Source organism: Epinephelus moara, chromosome 10 (genome assembly GCF_006386435.1).
Source record: "Epinephelus moara isolate mb chromosome 10, YSFRI_EMoa_1.0, whole genome shotgun sequence".
Lineage (NCBI taxonomy): Eukaryota > Metazoa > Chordata > Actinopteri > Perciformes > Serranidae > Epinephelus > Epinephelus moara.
Window position 1 is genome coordinate 7,710,605 of NC_065515.1, and position 13,022 is coordinate 7,723,626.

A 13,022-nucleotide genomic window follows, 5' to 3' on the forward strand; every position below is an offset into this window, starting at 1 on the left:
TTTCAAATGCAGAGAAACAAATTAGTTAAATGTTCTTTCAGAAAAATTTAAACTGCTTCTACTTCTGATCCATGTATCCTTCAAGGAAGTTATTAAAGCTGCCGACATGTTTATGATGTTCTAAACATGAGTTATCACATAAACAATGGTTTTTGTGTTGAGAGCCCCCACAAACTCAGATGGGATCTGATCCAAGAAATGCTCCTGGTGACAGATTAATACCTTTTTTATATATATTTATACAAATACAGCATGATCCTGTTTTCTGTTGAGGTAAATGCTGCAGGTATCTGTGCGGGGTTGTTTGTTAAGAAAGAATCTTGTAATCTAAACTATCAGAGAATGGGCTTTTCCACGACGATTATGAAGAAATCCCATAGCCCATATCATAAAAACCTTTTCAACTCTGCCTGTTTTAAAAAATTTCCCCTCCACCTTTTCCCATCTGTAGCTTTCAGGGCTCGTCTCCCTGTGATGGGCGAGTCGTGACAAGCTTCTTGACACAAACAAGTCTCAGCCCCATCTCGTGAGGCGTGGGACGGGCCCGCAGATGTTCCAGGGGCAAGCTGTGTCTTGCTGCCTTTCGCTAGAACACTCTTCTCTTTGAGCATTCAAGGGCTCTCCTCCTCCTCCTCCTCCGGCGCAATGTGAGATGCAACCATCAAGCTTAACTCTCTCAAAAAGACAGAGCCCACTCCAAGAGCACAGGGTTCAGGAAAGAGGCACACAGTATTTACACAAGTATTATCTACAGGCCCTCAATCCATTACTGTAATCCCTCCAGCTCTACAGCGTCCCAGTGATAGCCCAAACCGTGACATTCCTCTCCTTTGACTGCTCTGCGTAGTGGCAGTTAATACACACGGCAAACACAACCAATCTTCAGCCTCACAATAGTTGCAACAATGGCTGCCTCGTTTACGACACTCCATTAATTTAGCAAAGCAAAGAAGATAAAACATCTCTAACCTGCGCACTCATTTAACCTGTGTTTGTTTTTTTTTTCTTAAATGAATGACTGAAGAGGGAGCTCCATGGAGACGACAGGAGTGCCAACAAGGAAACCGTCTGGGAGCAGTTCTGGGAAATGTAGACGTGTTACGCCTCATAGTCATCCCAGACAGGAAGAGGTTAAGGTGTGGGTTAGGGATTAGGTGTGTCTCCATAAGAACAGTCATCAAAAAGCACAGTACACAGTCCACTAAGTCCTGTGGAAGATCCCGCAGGCCTTCAAAAGGGGGCATTAGCAGATCTATGCACAGAGCAAAGCTGCGGCGGTGACATCGTCAGTGGCTCTCTGCCACCAGTCCGTCAGTCCAGCAGTTGAGCTACTGGGCCCAGATTATGGGAGCTTTGCGAAAGATCTCCTCAGATCAGGTGAGGGAGCCTCCTTCGTGATAGGAACCAACACTATAATCACAATCCTTTAGAATTAGGCCGTAGCCCACGGGGGGGAAATGACCCTCTCTGTGAGCCACTGAGGAAAATCAGCAGCTGCACAACAAAATAATGTTCAGTGAAGCAAAACTGTGACAAATACTCTTTGGTGGGATTAAGTGGCTGCAGTTTAGAGTTACGTAAGACGTCTTTAGTGAACGATGACATTTCACCTGGCCACTAAATGAGAAAACAGCTCTGAGGCAGTATTAATATGTTGTTTGACTCTTTCTGGGTGAGCTATAGTAAACGTGAACAATGAAAAAAAGACACCTGTAGACACCTGAAGTGTGACATCACCAAAGCCGCATTTCCGCCAAACACTTTCGGTGTATGTTAGAACCGGTACATAATCCGTACAGACATGTACCTAAACCCTTGATCTGTTTAGCGTCTCCACTGCAGTGCTCTTAAATGTAGGCAGAGTTGTCTATATTTCCTTTATTTAACCCATTGATCATCTGCGGGGTTGCACGCCGACATTTTCAGAACAAAAAGAACAGGCTCGAGTGTTAAGAGTGTCGCAATCAATGGGATTTTTAAAAATAGCAGGTTTGTGCATTGAGATTGACGATTCTCTCTTGACCAATCAACAGACTGCAGTTGAGATTGACGATTCTCTCTTGACCAATCAACAGACTGCAGTGTTTCGAACTCCAACTTTTAGCATCGTATCAGTGATCTAGGTGCATAATCAAAGGGGTGACGAAGAAAAAAAAAACAAAACAAAAAAAAACAGTACAGAGTGGACGCAAAAGTTACCTTTCTAATGTGTAACGTCCGTTAGCCAGATCCACCCCTTGCTTCTCCGCAACTCCACCCTTTCACCCTAATGCGGTCATTCCTGGCTCCAAAAACCCAAGATGGCGACGGCAAAAAATGCCAAACACTTGTGGCTTTAAAACCAGAGGTCACAAACCAATGGGTGATGTCATGGTAGCTAGATCCATCATGTTCATACAGTCAATGTATTTAACTTGTTTTTATAATCATGCACGGATAATTAATTCCATAAGAATGGGTTAAAAGTGTCAACGTCAGGAAACTGCGTTTCTTTATATTTGTATTTTTATTTAATGCTATAGTTTTTAGCTCTCATTCATCTCTAAATACATATTAAAATTTGCCACTGAGACAATAAAACTGAATTAAGTTAGGCCATGCTGTTATTACCAGACTTTACATAGACAAAAGTGAAGTATTTTAAATCTCTTCCTCTATGGTTATTTTTAGATAATTATTGTTTAAGTCAGTAAATATATAGTTCACGCGTCAGGGAAAGATATAGACTTTACTCAGTGCGGCAATAATAAGAAACAAACCACTACTTTTGCACATTAAGTCAGACCAATCAAACCAGTCTTGCATCATGTGTTATGACTGTGGGACACACAGTCTGTTGCACTGCATGTGTCTACAGTGGGGATGTGTCCTAAACCAGTGTGGCTCAGGCTGTGGGGCGTGCCGCTCACAAACCACACTCTTAACCCCCTGACAGTTGCACATCAGACAAACACTTTTGTTTTTGGACTGTGAAAATGAGAGGGATGAGTGAGGCACTGTGGGAATTGGGTAAATGTCACAATCCCACAGTCGGCGTGGCCCAGGAATAAGGTGAGATCGCCCAGCACTCCCAGCCGGTTTACTTGGAAGGCACAGTGCATTAAAGTCACTGCATTAAGCTCAGCAGGTTTTTCAAGCGTCCCTTTGGACAGATCTGAGCGATGACGTGTGTACTTCAGTTATTTATTATTCTTACACTAATAATAGACCTTTTTAACGACCATCTCCATTTAAAATGTCTCATCCAAAGTTTCCATTTGTAAATATTTATTGTCATGCAGCCGGTGGTGTAAAGTAACAAAGTACATTTACTTCAGTACTGTATTTTGAGGTACTTTAATCAGGAGTAAAAGACTGACTGAGATTTAAAATCTCTTTTTTAACAGTGTCCTGGCCAAGACAGGCAGCAGCACAAATTACGGTTGACAAATGACAAGGAAAAATTTACAGAATTATAACATATTAAAAAAAAACTTTACTTGAATATTTTAATTTTCTGCTTCTTAAAACTTCTACTCCACTACATCTCAGACGGAAATGTTATACTTTTTACTTGCCTACATTTATTGGACACTTTAAGTTACTTCTCAAATTAATATTTTAACAAAATACAATTTTTAAGATTAAACAAGTGTTTTCCAATTTGGTCTGTCTCACCTTTTAGTTGGGAACCACCAGACTTTACCACCAAACTTCATGCAAAGTAGTAAAAATGTTTAAGTTAAAATGCTGCTTACACACTGATAGATCTGTATTAACAATCTATTGTGTAATATATAGTAATATGCCAGTCAGGGGCCATTTATATGCAGTACTTAAAAACTTTCTGTACATCCAGTTCATGATTCTCTTGTACTTTTACTTCAGTAAGATTTTAAATGCAGGACTTGTTATTGGATTATTTTTGCATTGTTGTGTTGGTGCTTTCACTTCAGAAAAGGATCTGAAAACTTCTTCCACCTCTCAATGTAACTGACAGCACGTCACACAAGATGAAGAAACAAACTAGGAAACTGTGACACCTTGATCATCGCACACAGAATCCAAAAACATGTCATACAAAGGTGACATCTCTGTCACCAACGATGTCCGCTAGGGTGCATTAATACACCGAACTTGCGCGGCTGTTACAGTGTCTGCACACAGTGGTGCAGATTAGACACATAAACAACAGAGCAGGTGGGGCTGTGATGCAACAGCTGTCCCTCAGCCCTGTCATGCATAATGACAGAGCAGGAGGAGCTGGTTGTGTAGGTTTACGGAGCGTCACATGGTGACATCTAGCTGCACAGGGCATCACCACACCTGGACCAACGGTTCACCTCTGTCATCAACAAAGTTACAGTGAACTTAGGCCAAGCTGGAAGTAAACTAGTGTTGGAAAATAACAAGAACATGATTGCCAGGAGCTACGTGAAGGTACATCTGAGGGAAATAGGAGGAGTGTTTAACATCCATCTAAATTATCTGCTTATGTAGAACTACACTTTGACTTTGGTTAAAGGGCAAGTTTGGTGTTTTTCAACCTGGGACCCTGTTGTCCCCATGTTTTTGTGTCTAAGTGACTAAAGGGAACAACAATTTATGAAACTGGTCGGATAGTTAGCAAGAGGGTTGCAGCCAGCAGTGGGGAAACAGGCTGCACCTTCAATTCACGTCCATTAAAACTGTTTTGTTGCCACTGACGGACTTGGAATATTATTTTAATTGTCGCTCCAACGAATACAATCCTTTTTGTTTAACCAAAATTGGTACCACCAAAGCCATTAGACTCCATTTAAATAAACAGTAATTTTGTCATCATTAGTCACATGTCATTCATAGTTGACAGTACAATCACCAACTCTAGTCTGGTTGAAATAAACCCATTATTCACCCAGTTATATTTGCTAACATTAGTGTTTATTTGAATGGAGTCTGGTGGGTTTTCTGATGTCGATTTCGGGGCTGTTTCTTGTTAAACATCTTCTTCTTTAACAAAAAGTTCTCTCTCTGTGGGGAATATTTCCATAATGTTGTGAGACAGATAAACAATCTGAGCCCGGCAGTAGCAAAAACTGATGGTGCGTACATGCCCTTAGCGGTTACACTTCGCAGCCTGTTTCATGTCTTTCAACTGGTCTTGCTTAATACTGGGCCAGTTTCATAAGTTGTTCCCATTCGTCACTCCAACACAAAAACATGAGAAAACAGAGTTCAGGTTAAAAACAACAACACAGAACTTACCCTTTAATGTGAATGTCCCTCATGGTGACAGCCTGTGTAGTAAGATCATGCTCATCAGCTTATCTTTTTTCATCAAGTGCAGCGTAAGAGATGCCTGGGGTTTAGTCATGATGTGAAGCTATACATCTCAAGTGACACTCTTCTTTGCCAGATGTAGTTGTGCAACCTAAATCTGCCTAGAGCGCAGATTGTCAGATAAGGAGTTCATGGTTAGAAGTATCTTCTCAACCTCTACGCTGACAAATCACTGCCTCATATGATGACCTGTTACGGTGACAGCTGGCGCATTAATTCGTCTCTGTGGATCCATATTTATTATGGCGATGAGCGTATGCCTGCTCATGTGACACATGCAGAACTCTATGAAACTATGTACAAAACTAACACATGCCAAAGATTTTTTTAAACACTATGGAACAAGTCATAGAATAAACAACACAGATATGCTCAGTACAACAGCAGAAGTACTTCTGAAGGTCAACTCACAGCATATTGTGACTGACAACTTACCTGGCTCTGTCTGAAATCGTCCTATAGGAGCGTCACAGTGTGTCAGTGCATAAGACACAAGGAAGATGTTGCAAAACAGTTCTCTTTTTTAATCATGTCTAAAGGAATAGTTTTACATTTTACACACTTATTTGCTATCTTGCTGAGTTACATGAAAAGATCAATACTACTCTCATGTCTGTGTATTTAATGTAAGACTAGTAAAACCAAAGTGTTAATACGAGTCTCTACTGACTGGCTGGCAACTGCTCCCCACCAAGAACAAGTCATTTTTACACTGTAGAAAATAAATAAAATATAAAAGCAAGTGTTGCAAACACCAATAAATATAAATATATACAGTTGAATAAAAGCACGAAAAAATACCACTCAACTAACAAGATATAGCATATTAATTAATGAGCTTTTGAGATGCTGGTAAGTGGACTTTTTTTGCCTTTGGACAAAGCCCAGTCAGCTGTTTCCTCCTGTTTCCAGCCTTTAGGGCCAAACTAAGCCACGTGGATACAGTCTGTAGCTTCACATTTAATGGACAGTTATGGGAATGGTCAATTATCTTTTCATTTAACTCTCAGCAAGAAAGCAAGTAAGTGTATTTCCAGAAATGTTGATCTACTCCTTTAGGAACGTTCTATTCAGTGCATTAGTAGAGAGTCATTCATGGAGAGTATGTGCAGAAAATCACTGGAACATGTTTCAGCTTTTCAAACATATCCTCTGTTGATGAACAACTGAATTAAAGATGCTTGTGTTACTGTATTTCCATGTAAACTATATGGCAAAACAGCATTTCTTTCAATGGTAAAAACTTGTATAAATATGGAATCAAATTCCAACCTTAACTGTAGAATCAGCAGTGCCTGTATCCCTTTACCATGATAGTAATTTGCCAGTATTTTAGGAGCAGAAACATGACTTTGACTCTCTATACATGATGCAATATTAAGATTTTCTCGCAAATACTGCGTCAACCATGAGCTGGAATCACATTAACTTTAAGCAGACTGCACAATCCACTCTGATGAGTAAGCGTCTTACCGTCCAGGTGGCAGACTTCGCTGTGCTAGACTGCTGGAAAGACACATCAAAGGTGTGGGGCCCGGCGTAGTCTGTGTTGGATGGGATGGCCGGCGAGGGAGAAAGGGCATCGAAGGTGGAGCTGGGCTGGGCGTAGGGTGACGGGGCTGTCACGTTGTTCTGTGCATGGTCATTGTTGTAGGGACTGGTCGAGGTCGAGCCACCGTTCTGAATGTTCTGATCCATGCTGTTCAGGAGCCCCAGGTTTGTGTACTGTGACTGGCGAGAAAGAGGGGAGCAATGACAGAGGAATGTCTTCAGTTATTATGGGAGAATTTAAAGGTGCCTAAATTTGACAGACAGGAAACAGTTAAAAATTAATCTTGACCAGTCAAACAGATGAAGTGTTATGTAGATATTTAAGGTCTATCAAGGATCTGTTACGATTGGTCTACAATAACACTGAGATACAGTTGGCAAATTAATACATAATGATAAATCAAAAGAAAATAAATCACAATAAAATGTCATTTCAGTCATTTTTCAAGCAAAAATGTCAAACATCGCCTTGGTCCTTGCTTCTTAAATGTGAGAATTTGCTGCTTTTCTTTGTCATTCATGATCGAACATGAAGATTCTTTAGGTTTTCGATTGTTGGTTGGACAAAAGAAGGTAACTGTAGATGTCATTTTAGGCTCTTGGAAATTGTAATGAGCATGTTTCACACTTGTTTTGACATTTTATAGACTACAAATCTAAAAAATCTAATCTAAAAAAAAATCATAGATTAGTCGATTATTAAAATAACCACTGGTTGCAGCCCTGAAGACATCTAAACTATCTAAAGAATATTGCATGTCAAGTCACGACTGAAGGCGGTGAAGGCTCACAACACTCGAGGAAAGTAGCAACAGGAAGTGGAGATCTTGTTTCCAAAAGGAAAAAAAAGGTATAGCAGAGCAGAGTTGTGTTGTGTGTATGGTCGAGCTCCTTCCTGAATTGTTAACACTCCTGTGATCACTGGCCCCTCAGAAATATCCACATGGTAGCATTACTAAATATGATTTTATAATTTAATCACTGAAAGCCGAGCCTCGCAATGTTTTGCTACAAACTGTACTTCCTCGTCGTCCGATTCCATTTTCCACGACCACAACTATTCAGACGGGAGGAATGGAATTAAAATATCTGCCTTTAACAGGATGGAGAATACACCTGGGTCGCAGCCAGCCCCTTCCTGCTTGCTCCGCTTGCCATTCACCCCATTCCTTTCCATTTATAAATGGCACATTCCTGGACGAGGTGCCATGGCTCTCGCTCTTTAGACAGCCATTAATCTCTCCAGGGCCTCTTGTTTATTTCAAGCACGGCTGACCACAGCTGTCCGGCTCACACCCACTGCACTGCCAGGTGTTAGTGGTGTGCCAGATGACCAACAAAACACAGACTCAGGTAGGTTATCTAACTGTTAATCAAGGTAGTGAATTATGAAGCAATGTTGCTGCTTTACTGCAAACAGATCCAAACACACACTCAGGCACCAACAGACAGACACACCTGAGAGGAAGTCATTTGAGTCAACCTCAGCATACTTGTGCAACAGTGCCACAGGGTAGCTTGCTGTTTGGATGAGGGTCACTGTGTGCGGCGCAAGGCTGCTGCTTAACCCCCTCCGGAAACAATGACACCGGGGCTTATAAGAGCTTCTCTGGAGAACAATTATGCCAGGCATGCAGGTGTTAAGGGACAAGTGTTTTGTGAAAGGAACACACACACACAGAGAAAGAAAGGAAACTCTGGTGGAGACGCTGCAGCCTTTAGCAGAGAGAGGCTTCCCCAAACACACACTCCCTCACAATGGGCTAATTACACGTCTTTATATAAAAGGTTAAACTCAATAAAAGTGAAGAGTGGCCCTGTGCATTTGATTAAAGAGAAAAAATATGTGGTGTGACTGATAATAACAGAAGCTCATCACTTACTCAGGAATTTGTATTTATTTATTTTAGCCAATGTGAATAAAATAAAACAGTGCTTGTTTTGCATGGGGACTAACAAGAGTGACACATTTTCCTGTTTGGATGGTGTTTTCCCATATGCAATGAGTCATCGATTATGATATCAGAGCAATGTTTTTGAACTGTAGCGCAATTCACTACAATTGCACCGAGGAATTCAGCCATTCAGAGATGACACAGCCTCCCTCAGTCCCTGATGCTGGCAGCTGCAGGGTTGGAGGTGACAGGCACCAATTATCAATGTCAAATTATTAGTCTAAAGAAAAAGGCTGATGCTGGCCAGAGACCAAACATAGATAAAAGCAGGGACATAAAGCAGAATGCCTGACATAGAATACTTAACATTAAACACAGGGCTCTGGATAATGCGTCTCATGGTCTGGATGAATCTAAGGATTAAAGATGAGGAGAGGGGATAATTGACCGGATAGTGAGGCCCAGCAGTAGTCTCACCTAAACTCATCATGTTTTACTGTTTAATTGACTGGAAGTGGGATATCAGTGTTTAAAAAGCCTGAGTGAGGGAGTTTCAGGCCTTCCTTTCATCAGATCTGATTCCACTATAATACAGCAACCATTTAATAACCCCTTTAGCTGCTCTTAAAAATTCCTTCTGTTTATAGCCAACGCTGTGTTTAGGCCTTTGGGATGTCAGGCTGCTAAGCAGGAACACGGTAAATCAGCAGCCTTGACATCCACAACAGCCTTTAATAAAGTTTTGAAAGGTTGTGCTGTCTGTTTGGGGCCTTCCAGCTCATTTCTTTGTCTGAGATATATGTTGGGGTCAGCGTTTCAGGCCGGCATGAAAAGGAGACTGTTGACCTTCAGAGAGATGGCCTGTTGATTGCAATGTAGGAATCTGAATTATCCAGAACACATATCAGAGATATTCTAAATACACATGGCAGATTCAAAGTTACTACTAATGCCAACTTATTCGGTATGGCATTCTGACACAGTCAAGTTATTCCTTGTGTTAGTTATTGCTCGGCCAATGCCCAGATGAACAGAGACAGTTATCATGTCTTACTCTGGACACATGTTAATACTCAAGAAATACGATTGAGGTATAGTTGAGTGAAGGTAAATCATGATCTCTGCAGCTTGTGAGACGTTTGTGTGGAGATTCTCTGCACTTCTGTCAGATCACACAGGGCTCCCATAGTCATGAAGGTCCTGGAAAATGTATGAATTAGACTAACTGTTTTCAAGGCCTGGAAATGATTTGGAATTAATAAAATGTTTCGGACAAGTTTTGAATATTTTCCTAGAAATCCCGAAACATGTCTAACATAAGTTTCAAGTATTACATAGTCATGAAATTCCTGGAAAGGTTATGAAACATGAAAAAAGTTTTTTAGGCTTGAAAATGGTTTGGAATTAACAGAATGGTTTGGGAAATGTTTTGAATATTCATTGTTTTGGCTACTTCTTAAATATGTTCAAAAAAATACCAAGACATGTCTGAAGTTAATGCAAAATAAGACAAATTTAAAATCTGATGAAACGTCACTAGTATCACGTGACAAGAGCAGCACTGCGTCACTGCCAAGCCTAGACCTCTCTTGTGGTGAAAAAGGGTAACTCTATCCTCAAAAAAGAGGCGCGGCCTTGACATTTTGTGAATGTACAAGCTTGTCTGGTTCATTTGCATATACAGCAAGTTGGCGGCGGGAATGAGTAACGTTAGCAAGCACGGGCAATTTGTTTATCCACAAATGCCCGGGAAGAGCGTGTTTGTTAATGTATGACTGTATCACTACCCATTTTAAACTACTCAAATTAAGTCAGGTAGATGGGGTAAAATATTATGGAAAAGGTCTGAAAATGCACTAGTAAAAATTTGTGGGAACCCTGGATCAGAGGTGATTGATTATTATTATCAGTGTCACAAGTCAACAGATATTTTTTAAACTTTGTGAACACTACAAGCTGCAAATCTACCTATAAATACTGTCGCTCTGCCTACAAGTCTTCACATCAACACTATTAATGGCAAATAGCGGTATAAATGTTCTTTATATTTGAAGGCAACTGATTCCATAACTAATCCCTAACATAATATAAATTAAATCTCCTGTTGCTGTTGGGTGGCCACAAAGTGATAAAGCCAGAGTTTGGACGACCAACAGATGACAGGAACCAAAGCAGACTTGGCCTGAGGGGGAATAGCTCCCATTCCAGGCTCTCTGGTGACCTGCTCCATGTACCTTGGGCCAGCATATATGAGCATCTAGGGTCTGTGATGAGTGACCACAGGGGAGGGAGGCATTAAAGGCTCAACAGGGCTGGGGGTTGAGGTGGGGCTGGGTGGGGGTCTATCTACACCTTATACCTGCTGGGGTGGGCAGAGTAGGTGATTGTATCTACATCAACACACCATTAAAGCAATTACGATCCGGGACTAAACAGCAGCGCCTGGCCAGTCACATTGTAATGGCTGTGGCGGCTCCCAGGAGACTGGGGATGGGGGAACCCGATACCTCACACAGTGTAGGGATTGAGCCGGACACCACTTAAAGACCCCCTGCTCAACAACTTAAAAGACACTGACCTGACACACCTGCTATCTGCAACCTGCAATCTCAGAATCTATCACCGCTCTGCTGTTTGGATGCAGGATTTGGTTGGTAAAAGAAGCACGACACAAAAGTTTACTAAAGCAACAACAAAGAAAATTGGAAGCATGGATCACATCCTGACAATGCTGAAACTAAAGCATGTATTTCAAATAGATTAGACTTACTGACAAACAACAGTCAGAAAGTACTGTGAGCCTGGCAGGGCCCATTTTTCTGCTTGCTATTGTGACATTATGGTTAAACTGAACTGATGAAAAACCCTACAATATCCCAAATCAGAATAATGCTTTGTTGCCTGATAAAAAACGGTGAAAGTAACTTCAGTACAAACTTCTTTTCATATTTAATCAACTTCAAAACATCCTTAAAGTGTTTAACACCGAGCTCTGCAAACACAGATCCATCAATCGTGACGCTTGCACTTTCAAAGTGAAAAATGGAAATACAACCTGTGACTATTTTTTCCAAACTAAAACTTTTACACTTATTGATGCATTAAAATCTGTTTTAGCAGTTAGAGTTTGTCTGTGAAAGGACAGAAGAACATTTAACGTAAATGTCAGACATTTTGGAGAAAGACAAAAAGATCACGGAAACTCCTGCTCCCATGAGTATCATTCTCTTAAGTCTTCATCAATTAAAAAAATATCAGAATAAGTAAAGTAAGTAAGATAAACTACAACTTATCTAACAGTCTATATTCTTTAATATCTATTTCATTGTTCCTTCTTTATTGGCCTATTTTCCTGAGCTTTCCCGTTGAAGGATCAAAAACTTTTCACCACAGAAAATCAAAACCCTCCAAAACCTTTTGGAAGTCAGATTTTCTCATTCGACAACAACAACAACAGACTCAATTAAACCACATCAACTGACTAAATAAATGCCCAGCCAGCCAGCAGCCATTTCACAAGAGGACCATAAAGTATTTACAGAGATTCTCCAGGTGTTTACATTCCCCTGCTCTCTGGACTACAACATGCACACAGGCGTGCACGCCAACACACACACTGTCAAACACAAAACCATCTTCTCCGCGTTACGTCTTTCTATTGTGATTGTTACTTGATTAAAACAGGCTATTTATATATTTTATTTTACTTAATCTACTTTAAATGTCTGGGTTACACCACAAAAAAGTATCCAGTAATAAATTACACACATAAATTAAAGATTTTGCATCATTTAGACACTTACATAAAATTTAAGTCCCAAAATACGAGGCCTTTAACTCTAACGTGATATTTGGAGCTATGGGGAACAAAATAAAAGAATGGGTGCGATGGCTGATGCCCCTCTCCCGGCTTCCCTGTCGCTGGTCTTACCTCGTTGTAAGATGTGGTGGACCCCGTCTCCAGGTACAACATGTTGGCGCTGAGATTGAGCAGAGCTGCTGCTGTTTGCTCCACTGGCTCCAGGATTCCACAAATCACTTTTCCCCACTCTAAAGGAGTGATGTGGACTACAGATGCAAAGTGGACACACAGAAGCTTCTATAGGATCTATGGGAAGGTCATATATACTGGGAAGAGAGGGGGAGGGGTCTAAGGAGCTACCTGTCCAATACCTGAGTCCACACCCATCTCCAGGAGAAGCACCGTCTCCTTACTCGTCCTTTGAAGCTGTGCAGAGCTCCTCCAAGGTATTAGTTGTGCAGCGAAACACTATT

General features: G+C 41.0%; 1 protein-coding gene across 4 annotated transcripts in view; it reads right to left on the reverse strand.

Annotated features, from left to right (window-relative positions):
- The window catches only part of tp63 (tumor protein p63), a 41,034-nt gene that overhangs the window by 12,968 nt on the left and 15,044 nt on the right, over positions 1-13,022 (reverse strand). For 3 of the 4 annotated variants that reach the window (XM_050055428.1, XM_050055427.1, XM_050055429.1), the window contains exons 1-2: positions 12,679-12,839; positions 6,775-7,032 (exon numbers count right to left, since the gene is read on the reverse strand). In XM_050055428.1, the coding sequence (XP_049911385.1) occupies positions 6,775-7,032; positions 12,679-12,720 (300 nt within the window). In that variant the 5' untranslated portion in view covers positions 12,721-12,839. Of the gene's footprint in view, positions 1-6,774; positions 7,033-12,678; positions 12,840-13,022 lie in introns of those variants that run through there. The other variant, XM_050055430.1, reaches the window with a different exon arrangement.